This window comes from Fulmarus glacialis, unplaced genomic scaffold (genome assembly GCF_000690835.1).
Source record: "Fulmarus glacialis isolate BGI_N327 unplaced genomic scaffold, ASM69083v1 scaffold19634, whole genome shotgun sequence".
Classification (NCBI taxonomy): Eukaryota; Metazoa; Chordata; class Aves; order Procellariiformes; family Procellariidae; genus Fulmarus; species Fulmarus glacialis.
The window spans coordinates 15,899-43,542 of record NW_009210482.1 but is presented as its reverse complement, the minus strand read 5'-3'; the positions used below and the strand labels follow the sequence as shown (position 1 = coordinate 43,542).

The 27,644-nt window shown below is 41.9% G+C and overlaps 1 protein-coding gene across 1 annotated transcript; it reads left to right on the top strand.

Moving 5' to 3' along the window:
- Positions 1-27,644, top strand: SLC9A2 (solute carrier family 9, subfamily A (NHE2, cation proton antiporter 2), member 2; the record flags this gene model as incomplete). Its single annotated transcript, XM_009577185.1, has 11 exons — positions 1-464; positions 5,950-6,200; positions 13,520-13,737; positions 15,095-15,297; positions 18,110-18,199; positions 19,520-19,590; positions 21,060-21,221; positions 21,800-21,896; positions 22,806-22,937; positions 24,846-24,936; positions 27,070-27,644. Coding segments are annotated over 11 exons (2,150 nt in total), but the record flags the coding sequence as incomplete, so codon positions are not given.

Genomic DNA, 27,644 nt, shown 5'->3' with positions numbered 1-27,644 from the left:
GCTTTCATCTCTATCACAAGTTGCCCTCAATAGTACCTGAAAGCTGTCTCCTTATTCTGGTTGGATTGCTTCTTGGTGGGATTATTTTTGGAGCAGAGGAGAAGTCCCCACCTGTAATGAACAGTGATGTTTTTTTCTTGTATCTTTTACCACCCATTGTACTCGATGCTGGATATTTTATGCCAACTCGTCTTTTCTTTGAGAACTTTGGTACCATATTCTGGTATGCCGTGGTTGGCACGCTCTGGAATGCCATCGGCATTGGAATTTCACTTTATGGAATTTGCCAGATCAGTGCATTTGGTTTGACTGATATCACATTGCTGCAGAATTTGCTCTTTGGCAGCCTCATTTCAGCTGTGGATCCTGTGGCGGTGTTGGCTGTTTTTGAAAACATTCATGTCAATGAGCAGCTTTACATCCTGGTGTTTGGAGAGTCTTTGCTGAATGATGCTATAACTGTGGTAAGTTACTTGATAAATGATTAGTTGATAAAAACAGTGATTGTTTGCATGCCACTCTGTTATATCTCTTTGTATCTGGTTATTAGAGTTTGCTCATAGATGGAAGTCAATGAGTGCTAATGTGTTTATGTAATTCTCTAAACTTTAGATTTAGAAACTACGGTAGTCTTACCACACCAGAGTAATGTGTAATGGTAGCGTATTTGCTCTAGGGATTTTACGACCTGATCTCTTTAGTTTCTGTATCTTTGAATTCTGTTACTTCTGTAATCTGAAACTGGAAGTTTTCCTCATCTTTAGAAATGTTGTTGGACAGGAGAGGGAAAAGCGCCAGTGCGGGGTGTCCCAGCATGTTCACAGGGAGAATGGGCAAATCATCGAGCTACCACAGGCACAGGACCCAGTTGATGCTGGCCTTTTGCATGTGCCCGTCCAGTTGGAACTGCACCGAGACCACCGATATATTTCTCCCAGGCCACAGATGAGATAGAACAGCCATCTGGAGGCAGTAATTTCTCAGCATTAACTAGCTGAACTGGGTTTGTGGTGCAGACCTGAGGACAGCAATCTGCAAATTCCATTAACACCCCCAGCGCCCCTTGTTTGTACCTGATGACACCACGTCTGTGACATTATGCCCATTTATCCATGCCTTAATTGAAATCCTGCCCATGCCAACAATGTCCTGGCATGCTTTCTGTTCTGTGAGACATGGACGCCCAGTTTTTCATATGCCAGAAGGATCAGAAAGATTAATGAAGTGGGTCTGCATCTTCCCTGTCTCTGTCACTGACTTCTTATTCCTGTACCATTCTATGCAGAATTGTCCTTTGGTTCCCCCCTTTTCTAGGACTTCGCCTCACCTGCTTAGTACATGTATATCTCATCATTTAATTTGATACTGATCATTTCTGGTGTGTCTGTGGGAGTACTGTTTTTTTTTTAACTTACGCTTCATGCTTTACCTGATTCTGTTGCTATGCAGCCAGCTGAATCACATCCTCTCTTACGGGCTTGCCTTAAAACCTAGCTTTTCTCATTAGCTTACAGCTGAAACTGCCTGCCATTACTAAACTGGTACTTAAGCCAGTCCTGAAAATAAGTGGGTGTAAATACTGAGTTTCAAAAGGCTTAGCAGTTCAGCCATGGCTGTGTCTGTCTCTATTCACTCGTAATGGCCACTCATGCGATGGAATTGTTTTCATACATGTTTTTCTGGGGGGAAAAGGTCTGGTTTTATGTTAATGTAAAGTTTTTTTTTTGGTGGATTTTTCCAACCGAAATCACTTTTTCCAATCACAAAATCTATCACCTTTCCACTGGAGCAGCAGTTAATCCAACAAGATTTGCTAGCAAAACACTGCATCCTGATGACGGAAGTATTCATGTGTGCCATTGCCCAATGGCAAATTACTCCAAAACACCATTTTTATAGGCGCTGGCATGGCAATTTAATAACCGTGATGCATGGCTTTCCTGTAGGCGTCATTATTGTGTTCTTTGTAGGTAGTCCTTTCTCATGGCACGCCTGCCCAGATGCCCTAACGCAGGGGGAGATACTCGGAGGAGTCTGCAGGGCCAGCCCAGCATACGCACTGGCCATGCATATATTCATGAGGCAGTGAAAGGAATTTAGAGTACATTCGGTCTTACTTCCCAGCTATCGCTTAAAGGTAGCACTTGGCAGGAGATCAAGCGGTTTCCACATGCTAAGCACTGGGCTGCTAATGGTTCCTTGTTATGATTTTGCACACCTGAAATCATGTGATTAGAGTTAAAACGTGACCCAGGCCGTCACACAGATTGCCCGTGGGGTGCCCTTAGAGGACCTCCCCTACCCGTAGCGGTGCTGCCAGACCAGTCCTTGCTGTGGTGCTGCCGGAGTTACGCAGCTATCTGCTCAAAGGAGACGATGTTTTGTAAATACTCTCTCTTCCTCTGCCCTTGTTGTGTTGCTGGGAGAGCTGATAAAACCAGCTAGCAGGCAGAGCTCAGCCCCTTCCAGCTTTCATCTGCTGGATCTGCTGGAGCCCTTGAGTCCCACCTACCCTGGCAGGTGCCTCCGGTGGGATGCGGGGATGAAGCGGGCGGGGAGCTGAAGGCAGGCTGGCCATCCGCAGAAGCTGCCTAATTCCTATGGCCACTGCAGTTTCAAAAATCCCAGGGGCTACACAGATGGGCAGTGCAGAACTGCGTGGCTTTAGTAAACATGCTTTCTAAGTACTTTAAACCCTTCTTCCTGCTATCCCACTTGCACTGCCTGGCTGCTCCTAATAAAAGCTTTTATTAGGATAGCAGTGTCATTATGCTTTCCCTTTTTAGAAAACGTGCTACCACACCTTCATTTTAGATACAAAGTGAGGTGGGCTTTCTCAGGAATCTCAGCTCTGCTGCATTTCTCTGATGGTCTTTCATGCCTGATGGTTTTTGCGATATGCCTGTGCATTTGGATGATCCTTTTCCCCCGCTGATGGCATTTTGGAGCTTGAATTTGGCTGAGGAGAATGTTTGCCAGTTGCTTCTTGCTCAGAGTTGGTCCTTTACCGAAAGACTGGGTCAGTGATAACTACCACAGTGATATTAAATGGCGAGATCACAGTTAAGTTGAGTGTTAGCAGTTTAAATTCCAATTCTGGGCTTAAAATCACAAAGAAGGAGCCACTGTCATTACATTAGTAATAATATTACTCCCATGTTAGAAAACGTTACAGCAGTGCTCTGTATTCTGCCTCTACTGAAAACATTATTTTAGAGTGCTTTAAAGTAATTTCAGAATTAAAAACTAATAACTGAGAATGGATGAAAATAAGCAATTAGTGTCTAGGAAGAGCAGAGATACTCTGAGACAAGACTAAAAAGCAATTGGTGACTAATTCCTTGGTGTAGCCTTCAGCGAGTTCAGCTGAAGGATATTGAGTAAATGCAATCTTGAGCTTGGAAAAAAACCCCATTTTCATACCAAACACATTACAAAATGTGACCAGAGTTTATGTTGTTTAACTCACCTGAAAGGTTAGAGAGAGCTGTAAAACCGAACTGCTGTAGAGTAAAAGGGAAGTGAACCTGATTTTGATTGCATTTACAGCAGTGTAAATAAAGAACAATAGGAATGAGATTAAAATTGTGTTCATGACATTCCGTAGCCCCAGCTGCTGCTTCTACCAAGGTGGTCTGGTTTTGATCCGAGGGACAAAGGAGAACATTACTTTTCTTCTTTCAAATAACTTATGGCAACAGACTTGAGATTTATGGGGATGTCTCTATGTGGAAACAACAGGCTCCATTCTGTTTGCGGGGTGAATACTTCGTGTGAGGATGAGGTGATGTTATGGAAAGGCTATTGCCTTCTTTACAAGCAGCTCTCAGTGGAGACTTGCCTTATATATATTTATATAGTTACTTTTTAAAATGTAAAAAAGGCTATTTAAAACTCCAATTAAAGAAAATAATCATCTTCCCTAATACGTGCCAAGGGAGTATTCTGCCAGGTCAAATTCTGTAGGTGTCTTGGGGAATAATACAACTCTGGGGTAGTCTGAAGCTTCAACAAGTGACTCAGGGGAACTCCTCTCCTTGCAAACAACACAAATCAACAGTATTTTTCCTTCGGTCTGTGATTCATGGAGACTCCGGGGAGCCTGTGGACTGAGAGGTCCTTGTAAAGTGACCAACAAAGGCACACCTATTGTCAATAGGCTTAATTCTGGTATACTTCTCTTCATGATAATCCGTAAGTTCCACAAATCAAAACAGCTTGAAAACCAGTGGAGCCTATGACATTGCTTTTCTGTCCTGCGCAGGACGTAGTAACAAGCAACAGGGCAAAAAACCTGGGAATCTGCCTCAGAGCAACAAGATGAAGGAGTTTGTCCAGGTGAAAAAGGACGCTTCTCCCAGGTGGACTTACCCTGAGGGCATCATTCTTATCAAATAAATAATTCATGCTCCTGCTCTTGCCCTGTTTGTCGCTTTGTAATGAAAATTAGAAATTACTAGTGACCATGCTAGGTTTGATTTAGCCTTCTTTTTTCATGCTGACTCTGCAATATATTTTTTCTTTTCTTTTTCAGTTCTTTCCTTTCACTTAGCCCAAAGGACCCATAATAGGCCATGTCTTTGCACTAGTCTATAGTGAGAACTTTTGCCTCTGTAAGACCTATCAAATTTTGGCCAAGAAGAGCTGTACAACTTACTTTCTGTCATGTGAGAGAGAACAAGACTGCGAACATAACAAATCCCTCCCAGTCGCTATTCAAACACCTACATTGTTGGCCCAATGCAAGTACTGATAAAACATTGTTCTCTCAAACAGCATTTCTGATAGCGAAACCTGTTTGTTTTACTAAGAAGTCCAGAAAGAAAGCAGAGGTTTAACTCCTGCAAACTGTCCAAGATGACTAGTCAGGTGTTTATTATGACCAAGGTGGCTTAGCCTGTGAACCCACTCTCCACTTCTGGCTTAGATCCTTTTTGTGATAGGAGTAGGTCCCTATGACCAAACTTAGACCTGTACAAGGGGACTATGTAGCCATCACGGTATCGCGTGGCTGGGAGCATACATGCAGCACCAGGCAATGCTTAAATCTCCCAAGTAAGTCTGCAAATGGGGAGAACCTTTAAGGTTTCTTTAAGAGTAACTGATTCCATTCTTGTCTGTTTTGTAGTAACTAAAATACTGGATATTAGAGAAATGTGAAGTTCTGTTTCCTGTGTAAAACAAAAAGGCTCTCTGGCTAAGAAAATGTGATAATCCCATTGACCCAGTTTGTTTTGGAGGATGGTTATAAACTCTTTGAAAATTAAACCGAGCAAATACATGGTAACAGGTCTTTTAATGGGAATGAAATCCAAATCTCTACAAATTATCTAAAGTTTTAGACGTCTTTAAACCATTGGATTCTTAATGGTTAATATATCAGAGGAAGAACACGCCATGGATGCCATGTTTCTTGTACTCCCTGGAGTGGTCACTGTCCATCCCCTTTCCCCCCCCCACCCCATGCCAGATGGATCTGTGGTCTAATTCAGTACCGCAGCTCTCGGTGTCTTAGGTAGATCAAACACATTTGAAAATAAGCTGATTTTTCACTGATTATGAAACTGTATTTTTTCCTCCTCCTTTTTTATTTCTTTGATTCTGGGGAAAATCTGAAATGGCCATTTGTGGAAAAATTAGAAGCTCTGCAAATAAAAGAATTTAAAGAAAGATTAGATAGATCTATGCTTCTGGCCTGCAGAATGGCATGAGTTAAGAAACCTGTCCCGTTTGCAAAAATGGGAATAATGATATTTACCCTTCTTTGTGTATCTCCCTGATATTTATGGATGACAAGTAATATGCTAGAGGTAAACAACAGCATATCTCAAAAGTGAGTTCAAGGTAGATAGAGAAATTCAAAGTTCAACATTGAAGCAGAGGAATATAATGACATGAAAGGAAATTAAGAAGAGTTCAGAAACATAATGTGCTTTCTTTTTCTCTTAGGTCCTGTACAATTTGTTCAAGTCTTTCTGCCAGATGCGCACAATTAAGGTTATTGACATATTCGCTGGGATTGCTAACTTCTTTATAGTGGGGATCGGTGGAGTACTGATTGGAATCCTTTTGGGATTTGTAGCAGCCTTTACCACCCGTTTCACCCATAAAATCCGAGTGATTGAGCCACTCTTTGTCTTCCTGTACAGTTACTTGTCATACATAACAGCTGAAATGTTTCATCTCTCGGGCATCATGGCGTAAGTACCCCAAACTTCGGTAATAATAGCACCCAAGTAAGAATTCCAAAGGAAATTGCAGAGAGGATGAGATTTTGCAGACTTTGCCGTACGGCATCATTCCACCGTGCGTGGCAGCGATGCTGGCTTGAGGATTTCCGGCCTCTCTGCTTCCGCTTCCATCCCATTCTCTCAGCTTGCCACCACACCAGCTGTGTCACTAAAGCTGTTCATGGCATCACACCATAAACCATATCTTTGAAACGTTCCAAGTTAAAAATAATCCCTTGTATTTTCAGTGGGGTTATTTTTAACTCAGATCAGTTTGGTGACCTGTGTCCTACAACTAGTCGTGAGGGCAGGGCTGAGGGGTGGCCCGCAGTGATGTGAGGGCAGCGGTGACCGGGAGGGAGTGGGAGTGGTAGCTGGGAACTTCACAAACTGTCTTCACTTCCAATGCCAATGTATTGTGAAATTATGTGAGCAGCCGGTAAGTACCATTCAATGAAGAAAATGTATATATCATTAAGACAAATTCATGCTCATTTACAAGCACAGTACGGGTTGGGTGAATGTAAAATTTTCAGAATCTAGTCCTATGGTGATATAACCGTTTAGTTTAGTATCTTGATACGTGTGCCTGTGTGTTACAATGCTCTCTGTATACATCATTATGTATCAAATAATATCCCACTTCCAACAGATAAAAATATTTTCACTCCTGGTTTTTCACTCCTGGGCTTCAGTAAAAAGAGAGCACAGCCTCTCGCTTGATGCTGTTTATACTGTAACAACCTCAACTTCAGAAAGAGCCTTTATGACATTTGATACACTTAAACGGTTTGCCCTGGTTCCAAGTAATATTTTTAAAGGCCAACCTTCTTTAATGACTTCATATTGTTCTAGTGGCAAATATGAGTCATTCAGGCATTAGGAGCATAGCTTTTTACGAAAGCTCAGATGTTACTTCTGAGTGTCACTAATACTTGATAATACGTTATCTGATGATCATCTTTTAGGAAAGTGAAGATAGGTTTGATATCATAGTCATGCCAGTGTAAGTTTTTCTAGGGCTGGGAAGCCAGAAACTTACAGCTGATGATTTCAGTAGTATAAAAATAGAAATATGCCATGAAATGGGAGGGGTTAGTACTTTAATATAAGAAAAGAGCTAAAGATTGCATGGGTTTCTTTCTCTGATATGAGCCTAAATAAAGTAACATATGCATCCACTTTGACCGAGTTCATAAATGTGCCATCTCTCCTAGCTTCTATTCATAGCATTTGTGTGGTTTCTAGTTTCCTCCACTTCTTAAGTCAAATGTCCTTGACATCCTATGATCAAATACTTAAAGGGCTTCTAAACCAACAACATGTGGCTAAACTGTACATGGAAAAAAATGGCAGTGTGCATGAAAATACTGATTTGGACATGCTGCATCCAGGATACAATGGAAAGGGCACGGTGGGTCTGCTGGTGGGTCAGTGGACCCACCGCATGCCAGTGCCTGCAACCAGCACACCAGTGCTTCCTGTGGCACGAACAACCTATTCCTTTTCATTTGTAACAGTGGCCCCTGAGTGGGTGCAAAACACGAGAAGAAACACAAAGTATTTTTTCCCTCCAACAGCACAACAGAAAATAAGGTATCTTTAAAATGTCCTGTATGTTTTTTGACTCTAAACATACTTTGTAATAGCTAACAGAGCTGGGCACATCAGTAACACCAGGCGGAGCAGGAAGGGCTCTCTGCAGCCACGTGGTGTCTCAGCTGTCACGAGACTTAAGGCGTGCCCCCTCCCAGCAGTGCTGCTGAGGGCCTTAGAGCTCCTGTAATCTCCGCATCCCCTTGGAGTAAATCAGCCCCGGGCTTTTCACATTTCGTTGGGCTTTGAACTGCGGAGAATATTTTGCTCTGTGTCACAGTGCAACATGCACCGGTATTGAGTTCCCTGTCGTTTCCTGCAGCGAATGACTCATGGCAGGATTGCTTGGGTCTGACTTCAAAGTCAGCCCTCCTTTGAGCATGTCGTTGGACCAAATGACCTTGGAGTGTCCCTTACAACCCGGATTGTTTATTCATTATATGCTTCTGTGGCCATTTGTAGTTCAGCCCATAGGGAATAATTGCCTGATCTCCCTTTTTTCACCCATGTCCATGTGAGTCTGTTACACTATCGATTCCCACTTCCTTCATAATAGCTTCATAAAGGTACTCAGGGAGACCTTGTGGTTACATGCTGTACCATACTTTAGGTGGAGGACATGAGCAGGAGCATACAGTGTTACCAAATAAGTAAGACACATACACAGAGTGCCTCATTTCTGTGCAAGTAGGAATTCACTGGCAGAGGAATAGAGGGGAATGAAAGGTGCTTGTCCCTCTTCTGATAAGTATGTGTGCTCGTTCTGGGGACAAACAATTCTTGAAGCATCTGTGTATAACCCCTGCACCAGGTTACCCCGCTAAAATAGCAAAGGGACTGAACCATGTCCCTGTGAGCTGCAGTGAGAAAGTCCTCTCCAGAAGGAGAGGAAAGAGCTTCTACTGTAATTAGAGCTGGGCTTGAATTGGGAGCACGGCTGTAAATCAGACAGATGTGAATCTGAACTTTATTTGCTTGGTTCCAGTTCTAATTATAATGCTGCATTTTCTGCTTACTAATTTCTCATAAAGGCTGTGAAGCAGCAGAACTATTAGTATGTGTTTCTTTTTTTTTGCAACAGTGAGTTAGCAGGCTGAAAGGAACAAACATTGAAACTACTGTAAATTTAGTAGGTCAAGGAAACTTGAGGATTGAACCCAGTGGCCTAGTTTATTGCCGTCATGACAGAAACTGTACTCTTTGTACAGGAGGACTTTTATTCTTCAGAAGCAGAGACAGTTGCAGGTTAATTGCAATTAACTGTTTTTTCCCTCCCCTTCTTGACCAAGGGAACTACATCAGGTCACAGAAGTGGAAGCCAGAATTAATGTATGTGGATAAGAAATATAAAATAAAACACACCTGAGCTTTTGCTTAGATTATGGTGACAGTAAACATTTAGTTTGGGAAGAACATATTATAATAATGTACATAAAATCTTGCATATTTAAAGAAATTGATTTTATATTAAATTCTAACACCATATTGCCGTATCATTTTCAAATTAAAGAGACATCAACATTTTTTTTTCTAGTGTAGATGAGTACTCTGAAGAGATACCAGATTCATAAAGTGAGCAGTGATTAGCTGTGAAATATTACTTACCTGAAGAGTAACAAATAATGTGCAACACTATTTCTTATACTGGTGAACCAACTCATCAATTAGTTGACACTAATTGAATAAATGCAAAATGTGACTGAAAATAATATCATCTATATGAGTGTCATCCCTTTAAATTCTAGTGGTTAAGCATGGTAGGTGTTTTAAGTTACAGCTTGCAAAGATCCTGATTAATCTGGTGACAGATTCTTATCAGACATCTATTTACAGTGTCTCCATTACCTCAGGATCCAAAAACAAACCATGTCCAGAGCATGCTTCCCCACTCCCCAAACTGCAGGGCTTTCCTAAATCACTATAATCGTGAAAACTATTTATTTTAAGAGGGTAATAAATAGTACTGAATGTTTTGTTGTGTCTTTCATGCAGACCTGACGGCCCTAGTGCTTTGGGCAGTAAGCTGCAGCTTTGAGACTCTGAAATGACCGCGGGTCTGGAAATGGCTGTTTTGCAGCCTGCCCGCTGTGTTCTTCTATATTGCGTTTGCTGCCCCTGCACTTGCCAGCCCCACTGTGTGTGCAGTCGGCTGGAAGTAGCCAGGATGCATCAGACTTGTTATACTCGTACAGATAAGCTGTGCACGCACAGGAGAGCTGTCACGACCCGTGACATAACCTGAGATATTTGTAGGTTTGTCAGTGCAGCCTGTGGGTGGCAAAGAGCTGGTTTGCTACTGAATGTGGGAGTTCTGGAGGGTGAAAGCATTAAGTAGATCTGAGACCCTTCTTCACATAGACTCTTGAGGTTGGTCACGAGAACTATGTGTAAACTGAAGAACCTGGGAATGTTTGACAGCTTCCGGGCTTGGGTGTATGTCCTGACCAAGTCATCACTCCTTGTCAGGACAAAATCCATGCATGGCCCAGGTCCTCTCCCACCTTCTTCCTGAGATATGCAGGCACGTATGTTTGTGGGATCTATGGTGGGATCTATGACAAGTCCCCAGTCTGGGCAAGTGTAAGATTAGAACAAGGAGGGGAGCTGTGAAAAGCATTGTCAGTCTTCAGTATTGGCAAGAATGCAGGACCTCTGTTGTCCCAACCACATGCTCAAACTAGAAACGTTACCTAAACCACTGAGTGTCGCCGGGAGGAAGCTTGCATGCTTATGAAGTCTGCATAATTTCTTCCACGGTGGATCCCACATAACCATGATGAACTCTGCTTCCCAGACAGCATGCTACTCTTGGGCCGCAGAGGATCTTTCTGTTCAGGACCATGGTGAAATCAGCTGACAGTGAGGAGAAAGCTGGCAATTATGTCAGTACTAAATGCAGATGGGGGGTCTGGGATAGTTTTAGTCAAGCTTTCCTTCTTCTTAATCTTGGGGTTTGCTTAGGGTTGGAGATAGTTTTTGCACGGCAATGACCATTTTATTTTGTGCTGACTAGATCTGCCTCTCTATCACCAAGTGTAGGTGGATGAAAATGCAGGGTGAAGGCCAGGTTAGGTGCATTGTTATGCTAGCAAGCCCTCTCCACCTGTATTTGTAAGCCACTACCTGCCCCATTGGACTGCATCTGTCCCCACATCAGACCCTCTTCCCTAAGTTTTGTTCACCCTGATGTGCCTGCAGAGGCTGTGCTGCTTGACAGAGGTCAGTGAAGTACACCGTGTCCTCTCCCAGTGTCCACGTGTTCTCCCAGATTCATGCCTCAGAAGTAATGCTGCCCAGTCACTTTGGGGATGTGGATGTGTTAGTGGGGTCAGAGACCTACAACTATGTTTCAGATCTTGGCCATTGTCCTCCAAAGAAGGCCATGCTGTCTCCATGTAAGAGAAGGAAACTTCTGGACAAAACTAACTTAATTAATTACGAGAAACATGTTCAGAGTCTGCCAATGACTACAGCGTCAGCTGCTGCTGTGGACACTCTCTTGCAAAATGCTAAGAAAGTTTACTATGCAAAGGTCCTTTTGAAGTTACTGCTGTTTCTGGGATTCCTCTTTCTGCTTTGCAAAATTTTTTTTTTAATCTCTTCTTTTAGAAGAAAGAACCTAGACATGTGTGTTCATAATGTCAGTGAGCTTTTTCTGAGCTCTCCCTCAGTCTGCCTTTCCATTTACACTCACATTCAGGGATGGTTGAGTTGTTCAGAGATGGGGCTTTTGGCTTAGACGCAGGACATGCTCAGCAGAAGACTTTCTGCAGTAGGACCTCCATGAGACATGGGAGAGTCTTCTTCAGCTTTTTCCAGAGAGATGCTGGCAAACCTACCATCCTCCTCCATGAGAGAGAGAAGTGTGGAGATTTCAGTAGGAAGAAATATCCCCTATGTTGGCAAATAATTATAAACTGAACACCTGGTGGAACTGGGGTAAATAACCGTAGGACAAGTCCTCATGGGCTGTATTCAGAAAGATAACATAAATACACATCCCTCTCTCTGTTTAGATTTAGTGTACATGGTTTGACTGAGAACCCATACATGGGTATGTATAACGTTTTTAACTGGGAAATCAGAGAAGACATGTTTTTGCCCTGGATAATAGAACCAGGAGCAACAGCTAATTCACAATGCATCTTGCCCTGGTTGCCCACCCTGATGATTATTAGGCAATTCAGACTGTGCTGCCCTACACTGAGGCACTACCCTGAGGTTATCCTCCAGCCAGCTCTGCTAACTATCCTTAAACCTGTAAACTTTGTAGCTGAGTGGTCCTCAGCTATCCCTGCACCATGGGCAACCATACTGAGCACGTGATGTACAGCTCATAATGTCATTCTTTGGTCTTATAGAATCATAGAATCATAGAATCATTAAGGTTGGAAAAGACCTCTAAGATCATCGAGTCCAACCGTCAACCCAACACTACCATGCCCACTAAACCATGTCCCTAAGCGCCTCATCGACACGTCTTTTAAATACCTCCAGGGATGGTGACTCTACCACTTCCCTGGGCAGCCTGTTCCAAGGCCTGACCACTCTTTCAGTAAAGAAGTTTTTCCTAATGTCCAGTCTAAACCTCCCTTGGCGCAACTTGAGGCCATTTCCTCTCGTCCTCTCGCTGGTTACTTGGGAGAAGAGACCAACCCCCACCTCGCTACAACCTCCTTTCGGGTAGTTGTAGAGCGCGATGAGGTCTCCCCTCAGTCTCCTCTTCTCCAGGCTAAACAACCCCAGTTCCCTCAGCCACTCCTCATAAGACTTGTGCTCCAGGCCCTTCACCAACTTCGTTGCCCTTCGCTGGACACGCTCCAGCACCTCAATGTCCTTCTTGTAGTGAGGGGCCCAAAACTGAACACAGGATTCGAGGTGCGGCCTCACCAGGGCCGAGTACAGGGGCACGATCACCTCCCTCCTCCTGCTGGCCACACTGTTTCTGATACAGGCCAGGATGGCTTTGGCCCTGCTGATTAAGAAACTGTTTACTAACACAGGCTCGGAGCACGGACATGTAGGAGTATTTACAGTGAGCCCTGTCTGTTCTCTTATGTATCAGCCGAGATGCCCATTTCATTCATTTGTAGGTGCTCTAAATGTGCAACAGTACCAGCATGATTTCTGGAGGTGTTTTTCTCCTATTCAGCCCTATGCACAGGCAAAGCAAGCAGTTGCCTAAAGTGGTGGAGGATGACAAATTGTCTGTAGCCTTGCTGCTTACTTTGCCTGGAAACAGGAGCTGGCTACTGTCACTGCCATTGAGGAGGGGAATGGATTGGTGGGACAACTGCTGGTGGGAAGGGAGGGAAGTCCTGCTCCAGGACACGCAGTTGCCATCCTGTCTGATGTTCCTCAGCAGCAACAGAAGCAGCAAACCCCTGGCTCTCCTCAGCTTTGCCTCTTTCAAAACACAGAGTTTGAGTGACCCCTGCACAGATCATGTGTATTTAGTATGTGACAAAACTCTCCATGTACTGATGTCTTCTCAGAAAACTCCCCACTGTGGAAAAAAAATCTCATGCCCAAAACTGTAGGTTCACCAAGTCTATACTTTTGAGATTGATTATGGAATAAGTTATGCTTTGTATTTTAAAGAGGGCTATGGAAAAGTGAATAATATTCGGTAGAAATGAGAGAGGCTAAAAAACATCAAGCTAATGAAATACAGGATAATGTTTGCCTTTCAGGATTACAGCTTGTGCCATGACCATGAATAAATATGTGGAAGAAAATGTTTCTCAAAAATCCTATACAACAATAAAGTATTTCATGAAGATGCTGAGCAGTGTCAGTGAGACCTTAATCTTCATCTTCATGGGAGTGTCTACAGTTGGGAAGAACCATGAGTGGAACTGGGCCTTCGTTAGCTTCACCCTCCTTTTCTGTTTAATCTGGAGGGCACTGGGTAAGCAAGTCTCAGACTACGTGTCAGTATTCTTTGCAAGTGAAACTTTTTACCTCTTCTCAAGTAGAAAATACCAAAATTTAGAGAGAGTCCCATCAGCTTGTAGAATGGTCTTCTTAATTTGTAACGTGTCCTAGATCGCAGGGTCAGCTTCCATCTTCCCCCAAAATGGAACCCAAAAATCAGTTTGGTCCTCATCCTGCCCATCTAAAGTCAGAGGCAGTCTGCTTGTTAATCAGAGTACATGTATTTAAGTAAACAGTTATTTACAAATAAGCAAATTTTGCTTAAAAAAAATTAGCAGTTGTACAACAATTAAACAGGTTGGGGGGGGCGTTATTTATGTTTACTAGCTTTGGGATTTTCCCAGTCATTGGCATAAGTAGCATCACAACAGGAAATGCTGTAGTTGAAGTGTTGTTCTGGTATATATTGTGAAGAAAAAATTCCTGTAAGAAACTGCTTGATCCCTCCCAAGTTTGCAGTACTAGCTCTTTTTCTTTTACCTTGAGACCAAAGTGCAGGTCGGGCTCGTAGGTCTTAAACCTGCCCCTTGCCCCAGTTTCATCCATAATGATTCGGTCCCTCTGTGTCTAAAGGCGGCTCATGCTGTGATCTGCCTCTGCACCCCTACTTCCAGCTCCCAAGTCTCCCTCCAGTGCAGAAATCTGGACTATTTTGCCTCCTGCGCCTGCAACCCCACAGTTAACACCTTATGCTGAAAAGAAGCCAAGCAGCCTGACTGCTCCGCAGCTCCTGGCCCCCATGCTTGCTCCCTTCACCTGCCTTTATACCTTTACTCCAGTCCACCACATCCCTGGTGCCTTTGCCTTCGGTACACCAGCATGCTCTGGCATCTTCTCCCTCCATCCCCAGTCCTGCATCCTTCCTGTCTGTGCAAGTAAAATTAAGTGAGTGAATAGGAGTTTGCAGGATTCAAAGCACAGATTGATGGAGGTGATAAGTCTAAGTGTTCAAAAGCATCTCAAATCCTATTGAAAAAAAATCAGAGGAGTCTTGCTCTATACTGACACAGAGAATTATTGCTGTTCTAGAGGTGCAGAGTCTAGGAGATAGCTGTCTTGTGGAGATCAATTAGCTGCTTCAGGTCCTAAATCCAGCTGACCTGAGGTGGTTAGCTCACTAAATACGTTTAAGATGATGCTCCTTCGGCATTTTACATTTTTCTTCCATGGTGTTTTCAAGCTGCTAAGTAACATTTCATTTCTTCAATAATATATAGGTAAGAAGCAAATAAAAGTGTTTTAAAAGAAATACTAGCATTGTGGGGGATTTCTGTGTAATTTAATTTTGCTTTTTTCCTCTCCTCCTTGTATTTCTGTTTTTTTCCCCTCAGGTGTTTTTGTTCTGACTCAGATCATTAATGTGTTCCGGACAATTCCTCTCACTTTCAAGGACCAATTTATTATCGCCTATGGAGGCCTCCGAGGAGCTATTTGTTTTTCACTTGTATTTCTGCTTCCTCCTGCTGTGTTTCCCAGGAAGAAATTGTTCATCACTGCTGTTATCGTGGTGATATTCTTTACCGTTTTCATTCAGGTAATGCCTTTCCTCTTCTGGACTTCCTCTTTCTCAGGCAGGTTGTAAATAAGCAGTGGGTAGAAAAACAAATGTCCTAACTTACTGGAAGGAACATACTTGAAGGTACTCTCCATGGTCATAGTTTAAAAAAAATGCTATGCAGACTGCAGACAGGTAGCAAAAGTATGCCAGATATTAAGTACTTATGCTAACATATAAGTAGTATTAAGCATTTAAGACCTAGTGAGGTTGGAGTAGAGATAAAAGATAATCTGGGTACAGCCCCAGCACTAATTCCTTGTTAGAATATTTAAAGCTGTGCATTTACTCAGGGGTTCGGTGTTGGATACGATGCACAGTGAGCAGGGGATGGAAGACACTGAGCTGGAGTGTTTGAGTCTGGGTGTTAGGCAGTGATGCTGCAAACCAGCTGGACATCCATCCAAAAGCACCAGGTGTGTGGAAGAACATGAAGAACTTGTCTCTGGTGTCAACCTGGCCGTGGAGGCCTGGTCAAGAATGACCAAGAGAGAGGGAAGTGACTGAAACCAGCAAAATGTAGAGGAGGTTAGGGCCCTCAAATAAACACGTCAGGCTAGTCATTATGCAGAGCGGTGAGAGAGATGTGAGAGGCTAGTACATGCAATTTAAGGTCTGTGGGAAAAAATACGGTTTTTTAGCCTGCCTTTTACATGGATGAAGGTGCCATGGGAAGTAGCAAGTATCTGTGCTCGTGCTTGGGAAAGGGGAAAAGGTGGCTGGAGCAGCTGAAGGTCAGTTAGTTGACGTTAGCATGTAAGCTGTGAAAACTGATTTTGAAGGATAGAATAATTTATAATATGGAGGTAAATGGAATGTGTTATGAAATGCAACATGGTTTACCAAAGGGAAACCTGGTATCATTCTTTGATAAGGCAATTTATTTTCTAGAGTAATCTCATCTAACTGGACTATTGTAAAATCTTTGGGGGAGGGGGGCTATATAGGAGATGATTGTTATCTTAACTACTCGTTAAACTGAGGTTTAGATTGACATTAGGATGATTGTAAAGTGAATGAAGGAGTTGATAGTTTCTCCTGTAAAGGGAAATAGAAGCATATGGTCCTTTGGGTCAGAAAGGACTTCTGGGGGTCTCTAGACCAACCCTGTGCCCAAAGCAAGGCCACCTTCAAAGCTAGATCATGTTGCTCAGGGCCATGTCAAGCTGAGTTCTGAATATCTCTATGGATGGAGATTCCCCAGCCTCTGTGGGCACCTGCTCCAGCGTTCGGCCATCCTGGTCAGATAATAGGCTGACGAGATGTTATTAATGGAATTTGTCAAGGATGGTTCCTGGGGATGGTTTTGTTTAATATTCTCGTTATTGACCATGGCACATAAATGTAGGAGTTTTTTATTGCTGATGTCTCCTGATGACAGGCTTTGGAAAGTGTTCTCAAGGTGACAGCAAAATGGGGTATCATGTAGAAAGAAGCGAATAACTGAGGGCCAATATGATAGAAACAGAATGAAATTTAACAGGAATAAGCGCAAACATATTCTTGCTCGGACTTTCTTACTAGGGATTTCTCTTATGAAATGGGAACCTTTTGTTTGGAAAAAAATAGAAAGGGAAAAAGACACAGGTGTACTAGTTGATAACGGGGTAGAGTTTAAGCCACCAATGCAGTGGGGACAGAAGAAAGGCAAATCTGATCTTAAGACATACTGAGACAGGTATTTCCATCAGAGAATAGTGTCATGTTCTAGAGTGATCATGGGACTGGTAAGTCTGTCATGTGAAAGGAGACCAGGATGCTTTGGCCTTAGCAAAATGAAGGAGAAGAGAGAATATAATTATTGTTTATATGAGGGAGTGAACACCAGAGAAGGAGGAACACTGTTTAAACTAAATAGACAAATGTTGGCACAAGAACAAAGTGGTACAAAGTGACCATGATGCAATTAAGAAGCAGCTTTCTAATTATCAGAACAATGAGGTTCAGGATGAGTGTTCCAGTATGAGCAATGGGGCAAAGAAACCTAACTACTTTTAAGATAAAGCTCGATTCATTTACAAAAAGAAATATGTGACCTGGTTGCCTGGGATAGTAGGGACTGATCTCAACTCCACAAGAGATTCATTCCTCTCCCCTGTGCCAATGCACCTATACAAATAAACAAATTATGTCAATTCTTCCACAAATAATTGTTCAAAACCATGATATCATTCTGGGATAGCCAAAACCTTTTGTTCTTTCTCTGAGAATAGTCAGGCAAGAACACATATTTACAAAAAGTCTTAGTGTCACGGGTCTCGAATAGCAATTTTAGTGCTACTGTTGACACATCTTGAAGTACCTGTTTTGGAAGTAACCACTGAAAAAGAGGACTTTATATGTTTGCTTTGGAATGACAGGGGATCTGTTTATTATAATTCAGAAAACAAGTGAGGGTTTTTCTAATACATAACAGAATTGAAAAAAAAATTTAAAAATACTATAGATGGGGTAGTGACATATTCCTGATGGGGTTTGTCAGGTTGCCCCTCTTGGACCTCTTAGCTCTAGAAAGACCCTTCCTTCCTTCTGTTGCGTTAGTGGAGTCTGTGTGCTGACAAGGACTTCATAGCTAAGTGCAACACCTGCTAATCATAGGAGTGAATTCACTATTATAATTATTGTGTCAGGCTGGATTTTGGGGTTAGGAAGGTGAAGGGGTATCCAGAGCTGAAAAGGTATTCACAGCCATTTTCAGTGCTCTGAGACGGAAAAGGCTGAAAGGCTTCGTTTTTCTTTATGTTTATGGAAAAAACCCCAGAACTATTTGCCTTTTTTTTTTTCTTCACAGGGAATAACAATTCGCCCACTGGTGGAGTTTCTTGATGTCAAAAGGTCAAATAAAAAGCAGCCGGCTGTCAGTGAAGAAATTTATAACAGGGTATGTTGAAGCTTCAGTGTCATAGATGAAACGCTCTCATAGATGAAATTCCTATGGCTTTCAGTAAGACAAGGATTCAGCGTACAGTATTACAGAGACACACACACTCTTAGATTTCTTTTTGATAGCTATTATAAGCACAATAACTGTAAAGCTTATATTTAACCTTTGGCAATTATCAAAGTTAGCATTATTAAGTATCATTGTTTTGGAATCTTCAGTTTCTTAAGTGTTCGCCTTTTGGGGTAAATTAACTTTCTGTAGTTTGTTTCACATATGAGATTCATGTTATTTTAGAACTTGGCTAGATTAGGAAAGCTTTGGCAATTTAATTACATTACATGGCATTTGAGTTAGTCTAATTAAACTAATGCAAACTCCTCCTAAACACATTCTTAAACTTACTTAACTCTCACATCATCAGCCTCTTTCTGGGTTTGTATCTGATAAGTGTATGTCTCCAATTATTGCAGTTTATTAGCCATGCATATTCTTGAATGTATTTCTCCTTGCAGCATACCTGTGGCAGGTGGTTTGAAATTCTAAAAATGAGGAATAGTAAGGGCCACATTCAGCAAACAAGTCAATCTAGGCATCTAAAAATCTGTCCTTTTAGAGCTTATCCTTTGGACATATCTACCAGGATTTCCCCCTGAATTTGAGAGACTCCTACTATGGTACTTGAATTAAGAACAAACAAGCTGCCTCTGGTGAGATTTTAGCTGAACTGATTCACTCTTTTGTAATTCATAATAGGCTGAGGAAGAATGTGTTTCTAATATTAGGTGCTCAGGACGTTTTGAGGGGAGTCTAGACCACAATCCCTAAAACAGGAGCTCAGGACCTGGTGCTGGGTATCTCAGCTCTGTCCTGTGCATCCCGAGGGCCCAGTGCTGACATGAGGAGCTGCTGCCCACGCAGGCTCTCTCCTCCGCAAAGTCATACCTGGTTCACTCTCAGGCCTGGGGAATTCCCTGGAGAAGTCCCAGGCATAGCCCTAAGTGGTTAGGGAACTAAAAAGAAATGAAAATATGGGAAAATAAAGCTACCGCCAGATTCAGGCAGAAGCTGAGCAAGACTGATGTTGAGGAAATGAGCAACTGATTGCTGTCCTTTTGGGGCTGTGAGCTAAGGAGGCTCCAGGGGAACAAAACAGAGTCTGGCTCTGAGTTTGGTTAGACTGCATTTAGTTAAGCTGAAGCATCGTCCTGAATTCTGACTAGACTTTTCGTTTTGAAGTAAGTTAGAAACTAATAATATCTAAGGGCAAGCCAAGTGATGACGATAAGTTTATATAATGAACCAACATTTCCCCTTTAGTTCTTTGACCACGTGAAGACCGGAATTGAAGATGTGTGTGGACACTGGGGTCACAACTTTTGGAGAGATAAGTAAGAGTGTCATTTAAAACTTTTGTTATACAGGAGAGGCTAAACTAACTCAGCAGCAACAAACGAAGGCTGTTCGGCATCAGATTTCATTTTCAGCATTTTATTCGTGAAAGCGGATGGTTGTTTTTAGAACATGTGGGTTACAAAGGGAAAACAATGTCTTTTTACTAAACCACAAGCAAGTAAAACAAAATCTCCAGCTGGGAAGAAAGGCAGCCCTCTGATCCCAGGGCAAAGGATTGTACCTTCTGAGAGTGCCCCTTCTCTCCCTGTTTCTGGCTGTTTCACAGCATTTCCTGTATGTCTGCTGAGCCTTTCATCCCATTCGGCTTTCCTCCTGCAAATTGTACGTCTCTGTGGTGTTAAGTGAGGGTTAGTTCCCTGTTTGATGGGAAACACACAAAAGCTTTGGGACTTTCTCTAGAAAGATCAAGGCACTAGCTGGCATGAGGTGCATGAGAGATCCTAATGGCAGGCAGCTCCACAATTCTTGATGGTGTTATTTAAGACTTAGTGTCAGTTAAGAAGATTAGCACTGGTAATACCTGAATAATTCATGTTTTCAGTGTAGCTGCTGAATCATCATCATCATTGGTTTGGATCTAACTCCCTTTTCTCAGAAGCATGCTCTTTTACACTCAGATCCTTTAGACTCAGAGCGTGGGCATTGCTCACCCACCTTCTAGTCACTGTTCCAACAAGAATTTAAGTGTTGTCTACAAAGAGGAATAGCACAAGCAGGGAGGGCTGAGAAGAGCCCTCTCCAAATGACTTGAGGGCATGACAGTGAGGACACTTTCCTGACTGCATGACATGGGTACAACTTTCCTTTACTCAGCCTGGTTCTCCTTCTGTCTGTGTGAGATCTTTAATTAACAGATTACAGAGCAAAGGAGGGTCCCATGTCTTCATAACCTTCAGAAACATTTTTGACCCAAATTCAAGAATAATTTCAGAATGGCCAGAGGGCAAAATATTTTCTGACGAACAAAATCACCCCAGCTGTAATCAATATTTTTTCACTGAGCTTCCAAGAGGGTTGCAGTTGCTTTAGAGGAAGGGAGAATTTCCAAACTTTTACAAGAACAGGCTAAAATTTCAAAGAAAAAGCAGACGGTGCAAATTTAGACCTTTTATTTGTTATTACAGTAAATATTTAATGTTCTCTTTGTCTTGATGAAAATGGAGAATTAAAAATAATATTGTCTAATAAAATACCTAAAAGTTAAAAGTTGCTGCTAGGGAAACTGTCCATTAACATATTAACCAAAACACAGGTTAAGACTATCTATCTGAAGCAAAGATGAACTTGACCCTTTTTTATGTTACTCAGCAGTAGGTTGTTAATATGAACAGACACATTCCCAGGGAATAAACTCCTTCACAATTGCATTAGCTACAGTATATTGGCTTTCCTTAACTATGCCCAGTAAAAATTAACTGGTTGGGTTGGTTTGCCTCACGTACAGGTTTAAAAAGTTTGACAATAAATACCTGCGAAGACTTCTAATCCGGGAGAACCAGCCCAAATCCAGCATTGTTTCTTTATACAAGAAGCTGGAAATCAAACATGCCATTGAGATGGCAGAGAGCGGGATGATAAGCAAGGTCCCATCGTCGGTGTCTCTCAGGTAAGCAAGCGATGCCGAGCATTTCGGCTGGGTCACGTAATTTATTTCACAGCCCAGTCTGTAGGCAGGATAATCACTTTGACTTAGGACGCTTTGTGTCCAAATGTCACCTGAACAGTGAGCAGATACGAAACGAGCGTTTTGCCTGCAGCTCACACACAAAGCGCTCGGCGAGCTGTGCTCGTCCGGAGCGTGTAGTTTTACAAGGGCAGCTGCTCACGGGAACATTGGTTTGCCATGTAGAGAGGAGCCGGACTTGAATCAGTGCCTGCCCATCTGCTGCAAATAGCTACGGGGGAAGCCCGAGGGGCATTTTGAAAAGTACCTTAATCAAATTTACAATTTAATGTAATTTATTTCAAATTTTGGAGACCGAGTTTCGAGCCTTACCACTGACTCAAATGAGATCAAGATTTCGTTCCTGCGTGTTACATTTTCACCTGTTTTCCGGTTGTTTTGAAATGTTGTTTCCAACTCTAACAAAGGAAATAGTTCAAATGTAATTCCCAACCATAAAAATAAAAACATGATTCCACTCTCTCTTTTTCCTCTATTTTCCTTTTTTTATCCTGCCACAGTGAATATCATGAAGGAAAGATAAAGCCGCTTTCTCCCACTGAAATGGAAAACATGCGGGAAATACTAACAAAGAATCTCTACCAAATACGACATCGAGTAAGGATGAAGTTTTGCATAGTTAAATATCCCACTACCCTTTGAATATACTGATTACCTTCCTAGCATATCTTTGGGCTAGTACATCTGCTGTACCATAGCATAATAATTAATGCTGTTATTTACTTCTATTGCCTATGAATCCATGTCCTATCATAGGCACAGCAACATATTCCTACTCCTTTATATAAATAGCTTACCTGATCTTACACTATTGATAAAGCTTAATGTTTTTGTCATATTACCTGCAATACACTTACATTATTTAAAAAGGATCATAGGTGCAAATTGAACCCAACTGCCCCCTTATATCAGTATTTTGGTCACTTCATGAGATGGGATTAGATTTCCCATTTGCCTCCAGTTGTGAAGTTGTTTGTATTAAGAGCAGAGGTGATGAGCTGGAAAAATAGTGAAATAAAAGCAAAAGGACATTTCACATTTACCCTCCTGTGGCTAAGTAGCTTGAATGCCTAAGCCCTTGGAAAACATTCAAAAATGGAGCAAGCTTCAGCTTGCTGGAGGTAAAAATGACTTCCCCCTAGGTGACTCATCTTACTGCTTTCAAAGGCGCGTCCTCTATTGACATATTGACTGAGCTAGTACAATGTGGGGGTAAACACTGTATTAAGCCAGCTTCTTCCAATTTCTCTTTCATTATAAATATCAGCAGGTTAAAAAAAAAAAAAACCAAAACAAACCAAACAGGTGCTTGTGAAGCAGATGACTAAAAAAATGCTGGCATAATTACTGTTCTTGTTCTTAATCATCTGCAATATGATTTTATTCACAAGGATTTATGATGCTTATTAAAACATTAAAGGAAAAAGCCTGTTTTGCACTGTGCGTATAGTTCGACACATTTGACATTATGCTTTTCAGAATGTGACCACTGCTTTTATATTTCAGACAATGTCATATAACCGACATAGCCTGGCTGCAGATGCAAACGAAAAACAGGCCAAAGAAATTCTGATCCGTCGCCGGCACAGCCTTAGGGAGAGCCTGAGGAAAACAAACAGCCTGTCAAGAGAAAGACCGGTACTTGCATTTTGGTTGTTTTATAGAAAGCAGTTCTTTGTAGCTAAATGTCATGCAGAAAAAAATCTTCTGAAACGCAGAAAAAATAAATCCTGAGTTTGGAAGACAACTGCACATATAATGTCGCACTTACACCTTGAGTTGCACACATGGGCCCCTTAATTTGTGTTGACCCCTTCAGCAAAGCTTCATTCTTGTAGAATGGGATATAGGAGTGGGATCTGCTGCCATAATTTTATCTCAGAGGAGCCGAACAGGCTCTGTACACAGTGTACTTCTAAGGGGTGGTCAGTATTCTCTATCAGTATTTTGATGAAGCGTGGGTGATCGAGTTCAAAAATGACTTTGAGGTAGATAAACTACTTACAGAATGCTCCAAAATATGGGAAAGAGAACTTTTAATCGAGTCAGTCAGAGTGAGCTCTTCATTTGAAAAATGTTGTGGGCTCTTTAGTGTTCATAAAATGTAGTCAGGACTTCAGGTTTTAACACAGAATAGGAAAATCCCCTCTGCGTACAAGAAATGCTGTGGCATGATAATATTTGGCTCTCTGAGGCAATCCTGCAATACTTTCACTGTAAACTTCAGACCATATTTGAATGGAGCACACTGATTCAGCAGGGAAGCTGATCCCCCAAATCATCTTCCCGTTTTAGGTATCAGGGAAATTAACCATCCTATAAGTAGGTATTTTAATGTTACAGGAATACTTAGCAACTGTTGTCTTCATTGATAAAGTTGTCCTTCAGCAGCTGCGGCTGGAATGATGTCTCCAATAAGTGCTATATCTCATTTGTGATCATTGGCAGGGCTACTGTGGTGTTAATAGTGACAATAAGTCTGTTTCGGAATGATTTTTTCCCTCTCAACCACAGTTACATATGTTGTCTTTGTCATACAAATAAGTTATTTACTAGGTGGAATAATGAAGAGACTCAGCAGGATTGAGACATTTTGGGGGCAGGGAGAGAAACAGGGTGTCTGACAGCTTTTTAAAATGCACAGGCTGTAATTTCAAAAATAATCATCCTTGGATAAATCCACCACAGAGGGAAGCATAGTGGTCCTGAGCAGCACAACAATATCCAAAGAGGAAAAATGTCTCATAGAAAATGAATTTCCCTTCAGGTTCCCTTTGAGTGTGCAACAGTGAACGGTACAAGCAGGGGAGAGCTGGTAGACTGTAAAGGTTTTAAAAAATCTTTGTAACAAATGTAAGAAAGGATGCTCTTGAGAAATTTTTGAATTTAAAAAAAAAGCATCCTGTCCTGGAAAGTACCTCTCATGTTCCAGGAAGTATGAGGTGTGCCCTGCACCCAGGACCTTTAGAGCTTAGTCCTGGGAAACAAGGATTTTATGCTCTGAACTAGTAAATGATCATGCTGGTGCCTAACTTCCCCATCAACTTCAGTGTGACTAGTCAACTGTATAAAGTCATTTATATGTATAAAGCGCTTGCAGGATCAGAATACAGATTAGTTCTTGTGCCTGAGCTTCAGTCACAACCAAATTTTTGCAGCCGACTAATAAAAAGTTCCAAACTGGAGTTGCATGAAGTTAATGCCGTGCTTGCAGCATTTGCCTTCCTTAGGAAAATCTGTACAGGTAAGGTTGAGGTTAGAGAGCATACATTTATTAACTTTGATCTTAGAGGGCATATCACTAGGCTTTGCTTTGATTAAGCTGCTTGAGAGTACTCAGTCTTTACCTTAGTTAGCACAGACCTCAACCAGCAATAAGCGTTAACTTGAGTGCGTAGTAAAAGCTCACGTATTAGCTAATCCCAAACTACTCTCTAGCCCTTTAGCTACATAAACCCGTTCAAGCCTCGGTCGTGTATCTTAACATACATTATGCAAGTCCTTCCGTCTGCGGTAACCTAACATTTATTATATTTCTTTGCACAGGCTGCTGCAAATACAAAAAGATTCCTTTCACTTCCTAAAAACACTAAACTCCCAGAGAAATTACGAGTGAGAAATAAAACATCTTCCAGAGGTAATGACAAATTTTCTGCTGTGTCTTACTGTGCTGCAGTCATTTTGCTTACATAGAAGGAAAGTTTTTCTGGCGATGATGTAGAGAAATGAGCATATTAATTTTCAAATATATATTAAATGTTTTATGTTTACATGCTTTCATTCTAGAGTTAATACCTTCATAGCGTATTTCTAGGTGTGGGTATTTAGCAGGGGTCTTGGAGTATTAAAAGCAATGGGTCCTAAAGCAGGTATTTGAGTGTAGAGAAATGCCCCAGGAGAGTCTTGTGGGGCTTTCTCGGTCCAAATGCCGTAGCGGCGTAGTCCTCGCAGCACATCTCCTCATGTGAGCAAGCAGCAGCCTGAAACACTTCTGCACCAGAAACACTGCCATGGCTCATTCTCCTTGTCTTTATTCCATGATGTCCAGATCTCCCCCTTGGATTATGAGCCTATTTGGTTTCTTTTCTCACTGGGGTCGGGATAGAGGACACTGCCCTGAGAATCAAACCGGAGAGGAGAATGAGGACGTGAGGTCTGGTTTATAGTTCTCGTGAAGAACTTCTCAAAATCCTGTGGTTTACAACCAAAATGTCAATTTTTTTTTTTCTGCCTAAACTCACAAATGTTTCATATTGGAGTTCTGGAATTCTAACCAAAAAAAAAAAATCTGGAAGAAGACAACCATTTGATGTGAAAACTTTGCCCAATTCTATATATTACTTTCGATTATTACTGGTTGCATTACCATGCTTATACCATGCTCAGGAGCATTCCCTTTCATGACAAGCAACCGTCAAGATCTCTTGCTGGGAAGATTAAATCTCTGCACAATCACTAAAATGTCTTGAATCCCCGCCCCAATTAGTTTCCCACTCTTCCAAATTAATTTAGCAATAGACCATGGTTTTGCCTGTTAATAATGACATCTTTGCTCTCCTGAATGTAGGATGCCTTTTATTCTGTATTTATGTCTGCAGAGGTCACCTACTGTCACCTATAATTAAAGAGGAAATGTGCCTCCAGATTATTCAATTGTCAAAAAATATATTATTTGACATATTTAGGGGGGAAAAAGCCTGCAAACGCAGTCTGATGAAGACCTTCCTTGATGTATAATTATCTGGGTGAATGGACAATTATGTGGTGATATATTTTGTTGACCCCTTCCTCACCTTTTTAGAAGAAATAACATGTAGGCTACTAATGGAAGTTGTTCTTATGACAATTGCACAATACACAGTTCTTTGCTTTGATATATTTAAAACATCATATCTGACTTAAGTCTAAGAACAAATCTGAGGCATTCATAAATGATTGTTAAAATGATTATCAAATGACTGAAGTGTGCAAGTTTTGATGAAGATGTTAATCAATTTAAAACAAGTCTGCTGGGGAAAATATATGCACATATATACATCCAGAATGTTTCCAGCTTGGTTGGCTGATAGTGATCACTGAAGAGTATTTCCTGAACGATTATGCCAGCTTTCCCTTGACCATTTTCTACCCTGCTGTGATGGGGTGAAGGAGTCTGCAGCACTTGCAGCCTGTGAGATTTGCCATGTAGATTTTCTTTGATATCTTACATTGGGGCGTATTAAGGATGGGATGTTTCCTCCCATCTGTACATTGACCTTGGGAGATCCTTTGCTCGGTGGACTATTGACACTCCTTTTCCAAAGTCAAGTTTCTAGAGCCCCTGTACACGTTGTGCTCTGGAAATACCTCTCAGATTAGATTTCATGGGATGTGAGAGTGAGAAATCTCACTTCTATATCCTGCTTGGATGTAAACAGGGCCTAGACCCCAAGTAGCTCAGAGACAGGTTTTTCCATGTCCAGAGCCAGAACTGGGGAAATGGCAACTCAAACAGGGGGGCACTCGGCGATTAAGGAGCAGCTGAGTGAGGGCTTTCTAAAAATCACAGTTTGGAGGGGAGGGATGTTTGTAAGTCAAATCTATCCTCTGTCCTGGCAGAGTTAAATGTCTATTACTGGTCTATTACTGGGTCTAATCAGAAAGCACCAAATTGAGGAAACACAGGGAAACTTTCTTCTTTGGCTACTAGTGCTCAGCGTGCTGTTATTTGAATATTCCTGAAACAGTAGTATTCTGCACCTAAAATTTTAATTTTGTTTTCAATTAACAGTGGGTGACAGCAGTGACTCTGAGATGGATGCAGCTACCACAGTGCTCAATCTAAGACCCAGAGCAGGGAAAATCTTGAGAGACCAGAGGCTGAGACAGCAGAGGCCACCGCCTGAGTTTAGGGTGGAGTGGAAGAACGAAGTTGACGGGAGCCAGGACGGCCGAGGAGAGCAGCAGGAGCCGAGTGCCTTGCCTCAGCCACCCATCGGGTTCAGGCAGCCACTGCTGACGAGACCAAGATTCGGTACTTTGAGCAGGGAAGATTTGACTGCAGACCATGGCTCAGCAAGACCTATGCCACCACCACGGTTAGTTAGGCAGGCGTCACAAGGGGAAAGGCAGAGAAATAAGCCTGAGAACCAGCCGTATTGAACGTATCAAAAAGAGAACTATTGGTAATAAACCACAGATGTATCGAATTAGGATTCTAAACTATCTGGTCAGACTATGGGATCCATTAAAAAAAAACCCCAAGCCTCAATGTGGATCTAACCACTTCCATTTGGGTAAAGTCATGCCATTAACTAAGTGAAAAGAATACTGGAGCAATTGCAAAGCTGAAGATACAAAGACATA